The following is a 19,226-nucleotide window of genomic DNA, read 5'->3' on the forward strand; positions in this document are numbered from 1 at the left end:
ATCCATATATGACTAATCCCCTTTAAACAATCAGTTGTGTGTGTGAATTACACCCATGACACGCGGCGGGAGGAGGGGGGGTCTCCATTTACAAACTCTGTGGTACTGTATTTACTGTCTTTGCTTTGGCCTTTTCCATAAATGTCGTTTTTCTTTCATCACAACTGAGGAGGAAGGGTGTAGCCACAGCAACATTGCCAGACTTCAGGGAACGCTTGCGAAACAGACCAAACAGACCACGCCGAGGTTAGGGATTTAAGAAGTCAATGAGAGAAGTGAAAAATGATTCCTGAGTTGTTCATTTTCTCGAAATCTAAAGACACAACCTAGATCCGAACCAATGTCTTAAGTAGTTGAACATGTTATTAATCTAACCTCGTGAAATGGACAAACTAACACGTTTTCATTTTCGTCAAAAACGACGTTATTTTGAAGGAATGCCTTTGATTTGACTGCCCGCACCTGCGCAGTTTGGCACGAGTGACCGTGACGTCTTTCTCGCATGCGCTTTGCTAGCCAACGTCGTCATGACATCGCCCAGTGCAATCAGGGAGTTCTATTGGAGAAGCAGTTTTAGCCTATCTTCATACTGTACTGTCTTTGTTGTAGCGGTAGCCTGTAGTCCACTGTCCTAAACCAGGAACAACAGTCGCGCAAGTCATTGCGAGATGGCTCAGCAATTGTTATTAAAATTCATTTGCGATCATCAGGGAACATTGGACTATGCACATCTGGCAGATGTTGGATTTGGGGCAGATATTATCTGCGCTCTTGATAAACTTGTTGAAAATGATTTATTTTCTATAGCGCTGTGCAATGGAAACAAACGCATTATTGCGAAAACGAAAGTTAGACGCTGCAAAGCGCAGCAATGTGATGGCTGCAATGATTTACACTTATGTAAATTTTATCTATTTGGGGACTGCAAGAATAGTAGGGGACGGTAAGCATAAAATATGTTTTATATGACGTGCGCTTAATAGGATGCGTTTTAGACAGTCATTCCAATTCGAAACTTATTTCCGATAATCTGATCTTTTTTAGAGTTTGTGATTTTTTTCAGTGGACCAATTTTTTAAATTTTTATATCAGAATTAGACTGCTTTATCTAAACGCAGCGATAGGCCCAGAGAAGTAAAGTAAGACAGATTGTTTTTGCGTGGCCCGGTTAAAACTCTGCTCTTCCGGGGCACCAGGCCATGCAAAACGAACTCGCCCATTTTTTGACTGTGTACATGTATCATTGCAACGGGTTATTATTATTATTACTATTTTTACATTTGAGGTATTTCAGCCCAAAACATGAAACTGCAACATTGTTGAAAAATTCTATGGGGTTTAGAAGTTGAATTAATTCAGCAAACTGCATTGTGCTTTGTATGTTTCTTGATACTTTTACTCCCAGACGGACATGCCGCTTTGGCCATGACCTTCACTCCGAACACAACTCCATAGTTTTGAGAGAGCATAAACTTGAGACGCTGAGTAGACAGGAACTCCGGCAGCTATTATTACAGAATGACAACTCTCTCCTTCCACCGGTAAGAGCCAACCGTTTTACCTCTAACTGCTGATGTGGATCAGTGGAATGTGTGTGTCTGTGTGTATGTGCGCAGGGCCAGCTCCAGACATAAGCGACATAAGCAAGGGGGTGGAGGAGTCGTGTCTCAACTTGTTGTTGAGCATTAGAATAGTGTAATACACAAAGGTGCAAGTTCGAAATGTGTTTGTGTGTCAGCAATTTTTCTCTTATTAGGTCATTCACTGACAGTCACTCAATTAGTCTTGTCAGCTTGGTCAATTACTCTATCCAGCTATCTAAACTTATAGTAATCATGGCCAAATAACGACCAGGCATGCAGGGCACATGCCCAGGGCCGCTGACCTCCAGAGGGCCCCTGTTGATTTTGTTAGTCACTCTCACTCAGATATCATTAACATGGCAAAATGTGTGAAGGGGGGGGGGGGGGGGGGGGTGCAATGTGTGTGTCTGTGACTGATGAAAAGGTGCTGTCTGCACATATTAAAATCCATTTGAATTCAATCACTTTTTGACAGCATCCCTTTTTATGTAAATAAAACTCTCCACATGTTTGCCCATGGAAGAATTGGTCAGAAAGTGATCTTTTGGACTTGAAAAGTAGGTTAGAGGGGATAGTTCAAAGTGACATTCGTTGTAGAATAGATGTTTCGGCGGTTGTCGTTCTTCACGTTCAATGATACCGAATTCCTAGCTGCAGACTAGTAATTAATATCAAAGACTTGTTCTCATTCTGGCGGTATCGATAGTCTAAAAGTTTAACCACGTGGTATGGTTAAAAGGTTCAGCAATGGTCTGCAACCTTTAGCCATCTCATAATTGAGGTAAGCTCGGTCTACAACCTTTGTACTTCCGTGATTGAGAGAAACATGGTCGGGTGATAATTTCTCAAAGTTTGGTTTTATTCGGAATGGCAGAAAAGGGCTGTCCCAGGATGTCTGACCCTCATTGGGCTCAGGGGCGGTCCTCTGATTTAGTTAACTCCAATCCCCTTTTTCAGTTTTCCTTCATTAAACAGTCCAAAATCACATTGTAAAATTGTGTAAACAGTATCATACTCACTAATTCATCTTATACAACAATTAGATGTAAACCTTATATCTGGGGCTATTATATAAACAGCGTTATGGTAATGTGGCCACACCGTCTCTCATGAGCTTCCCAAGTTGTGACAAACGGACCAGTTCGTAGCTGGATTCTTCACCGATCTTTTACACTTTTTCCAGAACATGACATTTGTTCATAGCTCAAGTTCTGTGAGGTGGAAGGATTTCCTTTGTCTCCATGAAAAACTACTCTCTATAACTGTGTGTCCATGAGGTCTTCACATGAATTTATGACCGCTGACCACAGCAGCCTAGTTGAAGGGGGAGAGGGGGATGGGCTTGCTATACCCAAAGAGGCCAACGTCATGACACATTGTAGTGGAATATTGACTCAGAAATAAAACACTCTTACTGGAACTTGTGAATTCAAATGAGACTTTAATACAAAGTAGCAACGCTGTGCTGATCTATGGAACAACCAACTTTCTAAGCACGGAGCTCTGCCTTTATAGCTTTGCAGCCTCACACACAGCATATGGATACACCATAAGTAAATTAAATAACTCCCCTTGTCCTTTCACCACCATTATCTTTCATCTGAGTTCTTGCTTGTTCACGCTCAGTAACGCCCACATCTGCTTCGGGTTTAGACTATAATGGTGGCAGGACCCCTTATGTAATACAAAAAATACTAAAACATTTTGTATATTGTCAAAGGAATTTTATTCCTATGTTCATCAACCAATTCAATTAAAACACTCTGCCCATTTCTAAGAATTTGTAAGATACTTATTTGCATAAAATGGACAGAGACCAGTCTCAAAATCAATCAGTAGCATTTATTCTCGGAAGTACTGATCATAATACAATGTACATTGGTTTATATACATCACATTTCGTCATAGCGTTTGGAATGCTGCTCCTCCTTCTCCGATACAATGGCAATATAGTTCACAAGCCTTCCCACATTGTCTGCCACCTGTTAAACAATCTACTACAAGCCCAAGGTCTCTCCCCTCCCTGGGTAGAGACAGAATGTCCTGTAAGGAACACAGCATTCCAGCCGGTCTGACGATAGCTCCATTAGTTTCTAACAAGGAACAGAAAGTCCTTGTTCTAATTCTTGACGAAAACTACACACATTACATTCAGTATTATGATTAAACAAAGGCTTCTGTACCAAATATTAAGTTCTGCTTTTCTGATGTATCAAATACTTATGTCATGCAATAAAATGCAAATTAATTACTTAAAAATCATACAATGTGATTTTCTGGATTTTTGTTTTAGATTCCGTCTCTCACAGTTGAAGTGTACCTATGATAAAATTGACAGACCTCTACATGCTTTGTAAGTTGGAAAACCTGCAAAATTGGCAGTGTATCAAATACTTGTTCTCCCCACTGTACATTGGCTAATGGGATCTTTAACCTGAGCTTTCCGCAGAACCAGCTAATGCACTTGGTGACAATTTTTATCTTTAGTCAATTGATTCATTTGATGAATGGAAATAGACATCTGTCACAAAACACCAAAACGTGTACCTAAAGATATTCAGGGATTACCATTTCTTAGTCTACATTAACTGATGTGTCTTTCTGGCAAATAACTTTTTTTTGTAGCCTGAAAAGTCATGACAACTGAAACGGGGCTGAACCTGTCCTGGGAAAAATGGGATGGTCATCCTAACACACACGGTCGGCTTTACTAGACTAGGCTACAATGTGAATTACCATGAACTTCTAATAGGCCTACCGGTAGCCAGTGATGTAGTGGTAAAAAAATAGGTGAGTAAACTCTGATTGCCGGTCACAGGGAAAAAAGTATCGCTCCCTATACTGCATTTTTCTGAAAAGGGTGGGTAAATGGCGTTTACTTGCGTTTCCCCTCCACTAGGCCTACACCCCTGCCGGTAGCCTACCCTGTCAGCCGAGGCAATTTTACACACATGAACATACGCACAACAGGTAGCCTACATTCAATATAATAGGCCTATGATTTGAATCAAAACATTTTTACACCCTACAGTGCATTCCGAAAGTATTCAGACCCTTTGACTTTTTCCACTTTGCTACGTTACAGCTGGATACAAATGCAACAAAATTGATTTAAAAAATCTCTGATCTACACACAATACCCCATAATGACAAAGCAAAAACAGGTTTTTAGAACATTTTGCAAGTGTGTGTGTATATATATATATATATATATATATATAAATGAAATATCACATTTACATAAGTGTTCAGACCCTCAGTACTTTGCTGAAGCACCTTTGGCAGTGATTACAGCCTTGAGTCGTCTTGGGTATGACTCTACAAGCTTGGCACACCTGTATTTGGGGTGTTTCTCCCATTCTTCTCTGCAGATCCTCTCAAGCTTGGTCAGGTTGGATGGGGAGCATCGCTGCACAGCTATTTTCAGGTCTCAGCAGAGATGTTCGATCAGGTTCAAGTTCAATAAGGTTTCCTATGGACGATCGACAGTATAATTTAAAACAACATATTCCCATTCAAGTCAACATTCTCTGATATGTGCACCTCCAACAGTCTTTCTGGAACCATTTTGAAAGTAGACATTGCAATTGTATTCCCATTTTAGTACATTTATCAGCCAAAACATGATACACACTGTGTATTGTAGAGCATGTTGTGTTTCAACTGATGGCGGACACAACATAATAGGGTCTAAGCTACAACATTGTTTAGATTTTTTTTGTTGAGTTTGTTTTATTTGATAATTGTAAAAAAAAATATTAACCCTTTACACTCGTACAGGTTGAAAATGGCAGATTTGGTCACTCAGTGGCAGTACAGTAAGATGCTATACATGTTGTCAGACCTCATGTTGTCAGACCCCCTTGTCAGACCCCTTGTGCTCCACAGTGCTGTATGGGTTTTGACTGACAGACATTCTGAACTTGAGCACCTCCCATGACAAGAAGTTGCCCCCATCCCTCCCACTAATTGGGCAAATTTTGTAAATGTTTCGTTGACTGAGTGAGGGAAATGCTGTAAATTAAGAGGTCTCAATGTACAGTATATTGAAATGTGAGATGTTGAGGATTATAATAAATACTGCTTTGATGTCATACAAGCAAGCCAAACACCTGTGAGTCCAAATGTGCACTTCACATTTCCTTATCATAAAACTCATATACTGTTTATGATCACTATGTTTGATGTACAGTTACAAGATGACATGGCATCATACCCTGAACAGAATGAGCCTATGTATGTCTACTGTGAAGAAGATTTGCCGCTGCGCACACACACACACCTGAATGTACTCATGACTCCTTTTCCGTGTGCACTAAAATTACACTGTTTCCCTGAATTGCATTGTGAAAGCCTGACACTGTAATGTCATCTTTGATCATTTAGCTAGTCTTGTTGGCAATAGAACAACCTTTCAGATCATGCCCACCTGGACCTAGATTGAGATTTATGTTTTTGGAGTAATTGTATGGTGGCAGGGCTTGTGTTCCAAACAAATCAACTACACGTGTGCTTCCTCTAGTTCCTCAACAGCACAGCAAGGAGAACTCAAAAAAGCCCCTTATAGTTGAAGACTCATCTTTGAGTCATACAAGAGTGTTCAAATCACTTAGGAACTGTGCACACTTTGGAGAGGTGTGTTTGTGGTCACTTGGGGACACCAGTTGGTGCTCTCACTCAAACCCTGTTGTTTTATGTTGCACCGATCCCACATTTTCCTGGGATAGTCTTATCATGTCACTGAATGTATGCAGAGTATTTTCAGATGGTGTTATCTAGTAAATGTCAAATGCATATAAAATCAAGTGTACTGTTTTGGTTTCAGTCTTGTCACGTGCTGTTGTGTCCTCGCCTTTTGGTCTGATCATTTTCCCATCTCCAAACTGTTCCCTTTCAATTTGTTATGCGTTTCATATTTCTTCTGTAAGAAATAATTCAATGTCTTTAATAATAAACAATTATGATAATTTAATTGATTCAGATATTTCAGGGGGTGGCAGCACACCTACTTCCTGCGGCTATGGGAATAACCAATGGCGATGCAGGCATTGCAGCCTGTGAAATTTATAGCACACTTCAGACAACCACGGTGAATGTGACTACAGTAAATTTTAGAAATGGTAAAACGTTTGATACAGTTTTCACCTGACACGGTCACTCTTAATTCTTGCCTAATATGTTGGCATGCATAACTTTTTTAATTAACAATTCCCATATTTTCAATAATGTGATAGTCGTTTTGCACTGATTGAAACAGTATAATGTTTTAACTGTTTTGTATAATATTACCATTATATCCAAGCATGACCAATTTGTGTCTTTATTAACAATGTCATATTCTGCTTGAAATAACATGTAGGTTAATGAAAAAAATCTAAAGAAAAATGTGATTGATTATTAGCTTAATGGTAGGCATTATATCATGTGAATGAGGCCTTATGTGAAATCATTGTCAAAAGCGCAACAGGTACTGCTGCATGTAGGTCTAGATTATTTATGGGTTGATCATATAGAAATATCAAAACATTCTTTCAACTCCAAAGCAATTGCCTGTCTATGATGCCGGAACCACTGACTCGCTACCTTTTTCTATAATCAAGACACCTGCTGGTAACTCTTAAATGGTTAGGACAGCTCACGAGGTGTCCTAAATATCTGTCGACTAGGTGTGACTCTTACGACTAAAGAGGCTTCTTGCATAGATTCTATTTTTACCCATAAGAGTAGGGGTAAAATGTCTCTATGCTCAGCACTTATGACCAATTGTCTACCCTGAGATGCTTTGTGGATACGGGCCCAGCTGTCAGATTCTCAAGGAGGTTGTTTCCCTTCATCGGTGAGATGCACGTAATCCCCAAGGTACTGCCCAGGGACACAGTGCTTTATGGCAGAATGGTGGATTGTGGGCATGCGCCTGTCACAGAGAAATGCAAACACCAGCTGGTTGACAGAGCACCGGGCCATCTCTTTGTGCTTGTTGCTGTCCTCCTCCCACTGGAACTTCCAACTCCTTTACTGTGTGATGTCAGAGTAGATCACCGTTGTCCCAGGGAACAGTTGGATGGCAGCCTCCAAATCAGCTCACATCTGACGCACCTTTGTGTGTCCCAAGTCGTTTCCGAGGTGGATGACTATGATACATTCACGGTTGCGCCTTGGTGAGAGAGAATATTTCAGAACTTTTCCTTTGAGAACAGCTCATCCATATTTCACGCTCCTGTCGTCATCCAGCCAGATACATTGTGTAATCCCATTGTAAATATTTGCTTCAGTCTTTGCTCTCACCAATTTGCTTTGAGCAATGATCAGTAGGATTATGAGCTGGGATCTTATCAATAAGTCAAACACACAACATTGTGAAGGTTCACAAGGAGAGCATGTGTTAAGCTGTATTATAATGTTGAATAATCATCTTCTGGTGTGAAACCATGGAAATTAAAAACAACTACATTTTAAGTCAGAATAGGCATTGGTCTGAAGCCGAAAAAAAGAAATTCACGAGTACCATAATGCTTATTCCACCCATGCTCTACCAAGGTTTTCCAGCACACAGCTTTGACCTACTACAGTAGCTATGTTGATATTGTAATTCAAACTGTGGTGGCTGGTTGCTTTGGATTCAAACCTTCTCAAACAGCCTAATTCATACTCTTCAGAGGGATAATGGACTGCAATTACAATTATATATAACGGTATAGATATATACAGTACCAGTCAAAAGTTTGGACACACCTACTCATTTCAGGGTTTTTCTTTATTTTTCTTTTTTTCTACATTGAGGAATAGTAGTGAAGACATCAAAACCACTAAATAATACATATGGAATCATGTAGTAACCAAAAAAGTATTAAACAATCCAGAGATCATCCGTTCACCTACTCAACGTCTCAGACACGGCGGTTGGAACTAAAAATGTCAAATTTGGACTCATCAGACTAAAGGACAGATTTCCACCGGTCTAATGTCCATTGCTCGTGTTTTTTGTCCCAAGCAAGTCTCTTCTTATTATTGGAGTCCTTTTAGTAGTGGTTTCTTTGTTGCAATTCGACCATGAAGGCCTGATTCACGCAGTCTCCTCTGAGCAGTTGATGTTGAGATGTGTCTGTTACTTGAACTCTGAAGGATTTATTTGGGCTGAAATCGGAAGTGCAGTTCATTTGTGGCGAACTTATCCTCTGCAGCAGAGGTAACTCTGGGTCTTCCATTTCTGTGGCGGTCCCCATGAGAGCCAGTTTCATCATAGCGCTTGATGGTTTATGCAACTGCACTTGAAGAAACTTTAAAAGTTCTTGAAATGTTCCGTATTGACTGACCTTCATGTCTTAAAGTAATGATGGACTGTCATTTCTCTTTGCTTATTTGAGCTGTTCTTGCAATAATATGGACTTGGTCTTTTACCAAATAGGGATATCTTCTGTATACCCACCCCTACCTTGTCACAACACAACTGATTGGCTCAAACGCATTAAGAAGGAAAGAAATTCCACAAATTCACTTTTAACAAGGAACACTTGTTAATTTAAATGCATTCCAGGTGATTACCACATGAAGCTGGTTGAGAGAATGCCAAGAGTGTGCAAAGTTGTCATCGAGGCAAAGGGTGGCTACTTTGAAGAATCTAAAATATATTTTGATTTGTTTAACACTTTTTTGGTTACTACATGATTCCACATGTGTTATTTCATAGTTTTGATGTCTTCACGATTATTCTACAATGTAGAAAAGAGTAAAAAATAAAGATAAACCCTTGAATAAGTAGGTGTGTCAACTTTTGACTAGTACTGTATATCATTTGTCTGTATGTATTTTTAGATATAAGCCTATTGTAAATGTGTATTATTGTTGCATCAACATCTTTACTATAAACATAAATACAAGTACAATCAGAACTTTAAGCTACATATTATTTTGCACGAGGTAATGAACTGTCCATTGATCAGCCCAGCAATTGATCAAACAGGACCATGTTTGAAACACAAGTGCTTCTGCGCTGATGTCAATATTACGCAGGGAAGCTAACAGTTACTGAAATGAGGAATGCAGGTAGGATGTATCTATCTGAGATACTGTGTCCAACACACCACCACCTGTTGGGCACATACAGACCAAAAAAGGATGTTCTTTTTTTCAATGACGTGTATTGTTAAAATAAAGGTTTAAGGAAATACAGGCAGGCAACACATTACAAGACAAAACAGCTCAATCAAGCCTGATGGTCTGGTAAGTATAAAAGCAAAGCTTGCTGTAATTAAAAAAAAAATTAAAGCATGAAAAGGTACCGTAATGGTATAATGTCCTACTATGGTGTGAAGAATCCAATGCTTTACCTTGTATGCGGTATAAATCACATTATTGTGGAAGCACCCCCTCTAAGAGTCTGAATTAGGCTGTGTTATTCTCACTTAAAATAGTTTTTAATCTCTTGTATGTTTTGGCATTAAACTTCAAAAAGTGTAGCACTTGGAAGGGAAGGTTTTGTTCAAATCAATAGGGGTTCTGTCAAAAAGGGATTGAATTCAAATGGATTTACCCAATAGCTCTGAGTGTTCATCTCATGCTTTCTTGCACATAGAGTATGGTAAACAAGTATTTTAAAAGCCTTGTCTCTCACTCTTTCAGGTGTGCAACTCTTATAACAAAGGCACCGGGCAATATGGCAACTGCCCTGATCAGGAGGGGTGCAGGAGACTTCACGTGTGTGACAGGTACATCAGAGGAACCTGCTCCTCGGGAGCCAACTGCAACAGGTGTCATGACTTCTTCGAGCCACACCCACGGAGGACCCTGCAGCAGAGGGGAGTGCCAAACGATCTAATGGCATCCATGTTGTCCACCTACCAGAACATCCAGGCCATGAAAAGTGAAGGTGCCGGCGGTGCTGCTTCCATCAACAGGCCCCAGAGCTGTCCTCCGAGAAATACAGGTAGATGGCTGCAGGAGCAAACAACAGGGTTGTGTTCTGTGGGGAATAATGTTTCAGAACAGTCGCTATAGTTACCTGCAAAAGTATTTCTCTATGGACTTGCTTGCCAGCCAGGGTTGGGGTCAATTCCATTTAAATTCCAGACCAGTTGTCACGCCCTGACCTTGGAGATCCTTTTTATGTCTCTATTTTGGTTTGGTCATGGCGCGAGTTGGGGTGGGCATTTCTATGTGTTGTGTTTCTATAATTTTCTATCTCTATGTTCTGGCCGGGTATGGTTCTCAATCAGGGACAGCTGTCTATCGTTGTCTCTGATTGGGAACCATACGTAGGTACCCTTTTCCCCACCTGTGTTTGTGGGAAGTTGACCTTCTTCATGGTTTTGTTTTGTCGTGTGTCTTGTTTTGTTCGGCGTCTTTTCTTAATTAAAGAACATGTACGCTTACCACGCTGCACCTTGGTCCGCTCCTTTCATCAGCCATGACACCAGTCAATTCAATAAGTACACTGATATTCCAATTCTCTTCAATGCTTTTCAATAACCAGGTTTCCATCCAACCTTTTTATGCGAGTAAAGTACATGTTGCATGAAAATGAAAATTTCTTGGTAAACTTTTCAAATGTCGACAACAAAATACGCTAGATATCGTGTGTTTTTTTGGGGGGTCAGTAAAAGTGATTGTGAGAAATGGCTGTGGAAATACTCACTCAAATATTGATGTAATAACCATAATATTTAAGTAAACTTGGAGTCACAGGGTGACATGTTGTGTGGTCCTACTACAACTGGAGAAAGCATACAGTTTATTAGGCTACAGGTGAAATAAGTTATGAACTTCACAGGGTGGTGAAAGTGCACGGTGACACACTTGATGCTCCTTTCCAATAAACATCAAGGGTCTTATTCTGGTGACATGATCATCAATGCTTGGCTGCCATTTGAAAAATAAAAATGATCTTGCTCTTTTGTCTATAATGTTTTATTTGTTTAAAATTAATTTCACCTTTATGAAAACAAGTTCTCATTTACAACTGCAACCTGGCCAAGATATAGCAAAGCAGTACAACAAAAAAACAACAGAGTTACACGTGGGATAAACAAACGTACAGTCAATAACACAATAGAAAAATCTAGATAGTGTGTGCAAATGGGTGTTCATGTAAGCTATACCTGCACTGTATCTGCGAGCTGTTAGCTAGAGCGCACGCGCCAATAAGAGTGGGCACATTCGCTATTTAACGCAAAAACAATTATTCGGTACTTGGGAATTTAACCGCAAAAGTGATTTATGTGCGCTATGTCATCATGCACAGCCTTTTATCCACAACAAGTCAATTTGATGGAAACAGATCTCTGGTAGGAAAATCTGCATATAGTTTGGATGGAAACCTAGCTAGTGAGGAAAAGGTGGAATTGGAATTTGGTTTACTTTCTGAATTGAGATGGTATTGACCTCAACCTTGTTACCAACTTTGATTTAATGTAACTAAATGTTTGTTCATTTGTTCTTTATTTACAGTGAGGAATGAGATCTGCCTGTTCTTTGTCAAGGGGGACTGCAAACAAGGAGGTACATTTAACGAGGGAGATATTGTGTGTGGTGGCAGAGTGTCTGGAGGATAGCGTTCCCATGTTTGCTTTCACAGAACACCTGCAAGGGCCTTGCCTGATTTTTACTCAGGTAGAAGCTATGGCACCCGGCCGGATATGAGTTTATCTAGAACTTTCAAGGTTGTCAGTAGAGACAATACAAACCCAGTGAAACCACAATCTAGGGACAATTCAGGCTGTTACCCAGGTGCAACAGTGATACTCAGCAACATATCACATCTCACTAAAAATGTGTGACTTTCAGAGAAATGCTGGAGAGTCCACTTCAAAATGCCCTACAAGTGGGAAGTGAACGGTGGACAGACTTGGTCAGCTCTGCCAGCAAACGAAGAAATCGAGAGAGACTTCTGTGACCCTTCTAAGATACACAGGTACAGTATGTTATGTCATACTGAAAGATAGACTGAGCGATTTCCTCAACAACTAAGAGAGTTGGAGCGCAAGACTCAACTTCCCCGCTGTTTTGGTACCACGCTGTAACAGCGAAGCGAACACGTGCACATGCTCAGATATAGTACTGTGTGTGACTGTCTTGCATCTCAATATCTGCGGTGCTGCTTGTGGCAATATCATTTTGCTGAGTCTACCTTTAACTAGAAAAAACGTCGAACTGTGAATAAGGTATAATATAGCCATGTGTTTTTTACCATTTACATTTGTCATGCCTTCACAGTGAGGGATCTGATCGTGTGCGTTTCGACTCCATGAGCCACGGGTTACGGGAAGTTCGCCGTCTCTCCACAGTTTCCTCTGTGACCCAGCCCACATACGTACTCACCACAGAGTGGGTGTGGTTCTGGGAAGACGAGTACGGCAAATGGGTCCAGTACGCATCCATCGTAAGTGGTGTAAAAACACTCAAAACAGGCTGTGTTACGAGGACAATAATAGAGATAGTAAACTCTTGTTCCCCTTGAAATAGATGTTTTTTCCTATAAATCACAGAAAGAGATGCACAGATTGTCGTCCATCACCAGTGAAGACCTTGAGAAAAGGTTCCAGGAGGATCAAAGTGCTGTGGTGAAGTTCACTGCAGGCCAGCAGTCTTATGAGCTGAGTTTCAGAGGTAACACATTTCAAACTCTTGAAAAACAGCTCTCATGTGCAACCTTCTGTTATAATAATATATTTTAGTTATAAGCGCTTAGCACAAGTTACAGTTAGAGTCTGAAAGGCTATACACTACCAGTCTAAAGTTTTAGAACACCTACTCATTCAAGGGTTTTTCTTTATTTTTTACTATTGTCTACATTGTAGAATAATAGTGATGATATCAAAACAATGAAATAACATATGGAATCATGTACTAACCAAAAAAAGTGTTAAATAAATCAAAATATATTTTATATTTGAGATTCTTCAAATAGCCATCCTTTGCCTTGATGACAGCTTTGCACACTCTTGGCATTCTATCAACCAGCTTCAGCTGCAATGCGTTTCCAACCGTCTTGAAGGAGTTCCCACATATGCTGAGCACTTGTTGGCTGCTTTTCCTTCACTCTGAGGTACAACTCATCCCAAACCATCTCAATTTGGTTAAGGTCGGGAGATTGTGGAGGCCAGGTCATCTGATGCAGCACTCCATCACTCTCTTTCTTCGTAAAATAGCTGAAGCTGGTCCCATTAAGCCCAAACCAGATGGGATGGCGTATCGCTGCAGAATGCTGTTCGCCATGCAGGTTAATTGTGCCTTGAATTCTAAATAAATCAGACAGTGTCACCAGCAAAGCACTCCCACACCATAACACCTCCTCCTTGTAACGGCGTTCTTCGTTTGTCGAAAGAGAGTCGGACCGAAATGCAGCGTGGTGGTTACTCATGTCTTTAATGAAACAAATGACGATACATGAAATAACTTATAAATACAAAAAACAACAAACGGAACGTGAAACCTAATTACAGCCTATCTGGTGAAACTACACAGAGACAGGAACAATCACCCACGAAATACAAAGTGAAACTCAGGCTACCTAAATACGGTTCCCCATCAGAGACAACAAGAATCACCTGACTCTGATCGAGAACCGCCTCAGGCAGCCAAGCCTACACTCGACACACCCCTAATCAACCACAATCCCAATGCCTACAAAAAAAAACAATACGACAACACAATAACCCATGTCACACCCTGGCCTGAACAAATAATTAAAGAAAACACAAAATACTAAGACCAAGGCGTGACACTCCTCCATGCTTTACAGTGGGAAATACACATGCAGAAATCATCCGTTCACCCATTCTTGGTCTCACAACAACAACGGTTAGAACCAAATTGGTCTGGAGTCTAATTTGGACTCCAGACCACAGATTTCCACTGGTCAAATGTCCATTGCTCATGTTTCTTGGCCCAAGCAAGTCTCTTCTTATTGGTTACCTTTAGTAGTGGTTTCTTTGTAGCAATTTGACCATGAAGGCCTGATTCACATATTCTCCTCTGAACAATTGATGCTGAGATGTGTCTGTTACTTGAACTCTGTGAAGCATTTATTTGGGCTGCATTTTCTGAGGCTGGTAACTCTAATGAACTTATCCTCTGCAGCAGAGGCGACTCTGGGTCTTCCATTTCTGTGGCGGTCCTCATGAGAGCCAGTTTCATCATAACACTTGATGGTTTTTGTGACTGCACTTGAAGAAACTTTAAAAGTTCTTGAAATGTTCTGGATTGACTGACCTTCATGTCTTAAAGTAATGATGGACTGTCGTTTCTCTTTGCTTATTTGAGCTGTTTTTGCCATAAAATGGACTTGGTCTTTTACCAAATAGGGCTATTTTCTGTATACCAACCCTAACTTGTCACAACACAACTGATTGACTCAAACGCATTAAGATGGGAAAGAATTTGCACACATTAACCTTTAAGAAGGCACACCTGTTAATTAAAATGCATTCCATGTGACTACCTCATGAAGCTGGTTGAGAGAATGCCAAGAGTGTGCAAAGCTGTCATCAAGACAAAGGGTGGCGATTTGATATATTTAGATTTTAACACTTTTTTGGTTACTACATGATTACATATGTGTTATTTCATAGTTTTGATGTGTTCACTATTATTCTACAATGTAGAAAAAAAGTAAAAAAATAAAGAAAAACCCTTGAATGAGTAGGTGTTCTAAAACATTTGACCGGTAGTGTACGCCCCTCAAATTCTATTACTAAAATCGGCAGCAGGTAGCCTAGATGTTAGAGATGTTGAACAGGAACTGTAAGGATGCTGGTTCAAATAGTTAATCTTGTAATTACAGACATGACACAAAAAAACAAAGCATATGGTACTGTAAGGATGGTCAGACGACGTCCAGTCTTTGTTTCAACTGTGGACGCACAAGCTGCAAGGAGCAGGTAATTTATTAATGGAATTGGACTGAGAATGGGTCTATATTCTGAATCGAACCATTTCTATATGTACCTAATAGATGACTTATAATCATAATACTTTTTTCTTGTATATGAAGGTTATTTTTCATATGTCATTTCAGGAGAAATGGACCACGCAATTTCAGAGCTGTTCCTGGATCTTGGGACAAGTCTGCAATACCCGACATTGGATACAAGGTCACTTGTTTACATGGGATTCTCCGGTTTTGGATTGCAGGGAAGTTTAACATTAACATTGCTGTGACAACCATTTTGTTTTCCCCTCCTGCAGACAGTCACTCTTCTGAGTTCTGACAGGGACTATCAAAAGGTCCAGGGACTTTTCAACAACACCATGAGGGGCTTCCAGATCACCAGCATCGAGAGGGTCCAAAACAGGGACCTCTGGGAAGTCTTCCAGTGGTATGTTTACATCAACTCTCACACACAATCCCAGCGTGTTACTTCCAAAATGCTATGTAAACCCTGGCTTGAATGTGATTATGGGAAAGTAGTGTTAGGAATTGAAAACCTGGTCAGGGTGTGTAGAAATGCGAGATACAACATATAAGGTGACCATCTCCTATATTTAAAGGTTTGTTAGACAAAGACAGACAAAGACAGACATATGCATAGGAGAAGACATACATGTTCATGTAAGAGGTCTAGAGCAAATCTCACCCCCTCCCCTCTGACGAGAGGGCTGACCTAAACACTCTTGCCCATCTCTGTTCACTGCCAAAGCATTAAATCAAGGTGGAGACCTTGGGGTTGAATAGACTATACATTTGAAACATATGAATCGCTTAAAGCCCATAAACGATTTTATGTCTCAGGGGCCCAGATACCAGTTACTGAGAGCTGCTTTAAGACCTCTGGCCTTAGAGGGTACCTAGAGGCCAAATTTCAATAGGGAATAACCATCTGAAAGTATCAATCTCAACAGCAGCTAATGGTGATTTCATACAGTAACAGCAGCTAATGGTCAATTCTTAATGGTCATTTATTCTTTCTCAGGAAGAGAGATTTAATGAAGAAAAACAATGGAGGTCAAAACAGCAAGGAGCTACATCTCTTCCACGGAACGGACCCAAAACATGTAGAGGCCATTTGCAGAGATAACTTCGACTGGAGGCTGTGTGGAACCAACGGAACTGTGTACGGCGAAGGTACCTCATGTTAACCATCTGTCAGAAGTGTACTCAGATTTTAGAAGCAGTTATTATCTCACTATAGTCTGTCATTTTGTTTTACTGATGATCTTCTCTGTTTTAGGGAGTTACTTTGCCAGGGATGCCAAGTACTCACACAGCTACACCAGCCACTCAGGAGTGAGGTCCATGTTTGCTTGTCAGGTGCTTGTTGGCGACTACACACGGGGGAACTCGGGGCTCCGTCGCCCCCCTCCAAAAGGCGAGGGAAGCCCCACTCTCTATGACAGCTGTGTGGACAATGTCCTGAACCCATCTATATATGTGGTGTTTGAAAGGCACCAGGTTTACCCAGAGTTCCTTATCAAATATGATGATAGCGTCATGCACTGGTCCACATCGGCTCCAGCTGCACCCAAAACTGTCTCTATCCAATCCACTTCCTTAACCCCAACATCCAACCGGATTCAAGCCACAGCTGCTGCCACCCCATCGAAGAGAGTTCCATCCACTTTGAATCCATCTAAAACTGCAGCCACCTCTTCCTCAAATCCAACCCATTCTCGTCCCACTTCACGTTTTGTCCATCAGTCGCTCCCAAAACCTGCCCAAGCCCCATTGATATTCATTCAATCTCCAGTCCTCATAAAGCCAGCCACAAGTTCTCAATTAGTGGATATCACCCGAGGCCCAGATTTCACTTCCTCATTTGCAAACCTCTCTCGTACGCTCACTACCCCTGCCAGTACACCCTCTCGTACGCTCACTACCCCTGCCAGTACACCCTCTCGTACGCTCACTACCCCTGCCAGTACACCCTCTCGTACGTTCACTACCCCTGCCAGTACACCCTCTCGTACGCTCACTACCCCTGCCAGTACACCCTCTCGTACGCTCACTACCCCTGCCAGTACACCCTCTCGTACGCTCACTACCCCTGCCAGTACACCCTCTCGTACGCTCACTACCCCTGCCAGTACACCCTCTCGTACGCTCACTACCCCAGCCAGTACACCCTCTCGTACGCTCACTACCCCAGCCAGTACACCCTCTCGTACGCTCACTACCCCAGCCAGTACACCCTCTCGTACGCTCACTAGCCCAGCCAGTACCCTCTCTTATACTCTCCCTACCCCAGCCAGTACCCTCTCTTATACACTCCCTACCCCAGCCAGTACCCTCTCTTATACACTCCCTACCCCAGCCAGTACCCTCTCTTATACACTCCCTACCCCAGCCAGTACCCTCTCTTATACACTCCCTACCCCAGCCAGTACCCCCTCTTATACACTCCCTACCCCAGCCAGTACCCCCTCTTATACACATCCTACCCCAGCCAGTACCCCCTCTTATACACATCCTACCCCAGCCAGTACCCTCTCTCCTACACTCACTACCCCAGCCAGTACAGCCTCTCGAAGACTGGCTCCCCAACCCCCCACCCCCTCTCCTACACTCACGCCCTCACCCAGTGCCCCCTCTCCTACACTCACTACCCCAGCCAGTACCCCCTCTTATACATTCACTACCCCAGCCAGTACCCCCTCTTATACACTCACTACCCCAGCCAGTACCCCCTCTTATACACTCTCTACCCCAGCCAGTACCCCCTCTTATACACTCACTACCCCAGCCAGTACCCCCTCTTATACACTCACTACCCCAGCCAGTACCCCCTCTTATACACTCACTACCCCAGCCAGTACCCCCTCTTATACACTCACTACCCCAGCCAGTACCCCCTCTTATACACTCACTACCCCAGCCAGTACCCCCTCTTATACACTCACTACCCCAGCCAGTACCCCCTCTTATACACTCACTGCCCCAGCCAGTACAGCCTCTCGTAGACTCGCTCCCCAACCCCCCACCCTCTCTCCTACACTCACTCCCTCAGCCAGTACCCCCTCTCGTACACTTTCCCCTTTAACTGGCACCCTATCTTGGGCTCACACCCGCTCAACAACCACTACTCGCACTCTCTCTGACAGCAGTTCTTCTCACCCACTATCCCCTTCATCCTCACTGAGCACACATTATCACACACTTTCTCACTCATCCTACTCCCCCACTTACACACAAACTCCCTCACGCACTTCCCCCTCCACGTCAAGCAATTCTTCTAGCACACTCTCCTCCTCACATAGGTTGCTATCTCGGGTGTTCTCTCCCTCGACAGGTGCCTTCACTAGATCTCCTCCTGAGTCACTGTACAGTGTTCCAACAGCTCATAGGAGGGACACCAAAGAAAAAAACAAGTGCCTTCTCCAATAACTTGCCTTTGTCATGGTGGAGCAGTAAGTTAATAGAAGGTTTTGATGGCGAACTTCACATTTTCAAAAACAGAAATGATGAAATGATGAATGATAATGCATTTGCATACTAAATATATTTTATAGCTGTGTATCTTTACCTTGTAGGGGCTTAATAATAGTAAAGTTGTTCACAACTAAGCAGATGTTGGTAATTTTGCACAAATATGAATTTGATGTTTCCTTTACTCAGGTCTGCTGACACAGTCCATACATTTTGTAAATGAAACGGGTTTGATTTCTCTGTTTTAAACTGAATAAACTCAGAAAATAATTGATTGTGGATGTTTT

At 41.8% G+C, this 19,226-nt stretch overlaps 1 protein-coding gene across 1 annotated transcript; it reads left to right on the top strand.

Annotated features, from left to right (window-relative positions):
* Window positions 1-1,179: 1,179 nt before the first annotated feature.
* Window positions 1,180-19,218, top strand: LOC109896280 (mucin-2). The gene is made up of 12 exons (XM_031831633.1): window positions 1,180-1,252; window positions 1,406-1,541; window positions 10,203-10,506; window positions 12,027-12,077; window positions 12,363-12,489; window positions 12,792-12,957; window positions 13,064-13,184; window positions 15,361-15,457; window positions 15,595-15,670; window positions 15,765-15,895; window positions 16,490-16,641; window positions 16,748-19,218. The coding sequence occupies exons 1-12, from the start codon at window positions 1,200-1,202 to the stop codon at window positions 18,895-18,897; spliced, it is 3,564 nt and encodes a 1,187-aa protein (XP_031687493.1). The 5' UTR covers window positions 1,180-1,199; the 3' UTR covers window positions 18,898-19,218.
* Window positions 19,219-19,226: the final 8 nt, after the last annotated feature.

This window comes from Oncorhynchus kisutch, linkage group LG9, assembly GCF_002021735.2.
Source record: "Oncorhynchus kisutch isolate 150728-3 linkage group LG9, Okis_V2, whole genome shotgun sequence".
Classification (NCBI taxonomy): domain Eukaryota; kingdom Metazoa; phylum Chordata; class Actinopteri; order Salmoniformes; family Salmonidae; genus Oncorhynchus; species Oncorhynchus kisutch.

Bases quoted from the DNA above. Each gene is read 5' to 3' on its own strand.
- LOC109896280 (XM_031831633.1), top strand. From the start codon at position 1,200: ATGCAAAACGAACTCGCCCATTTTTTGACTGTGTACATGTATCATTGC. The intron at 1,253-1,405 runs GTTATTATTATT...TTTTACTCCCAG, and splicing joins TACATGTATCATTGCAACGG to ACGGACATGCCGCTTTGGCC. The intron at 12,078-12,362 runs GTACATTTAACG...TGTGACTTTCAG, and splicing joins GGGGGACTGCAAACAAGGAG to AGAAATGCTGGAGAGTCCAC.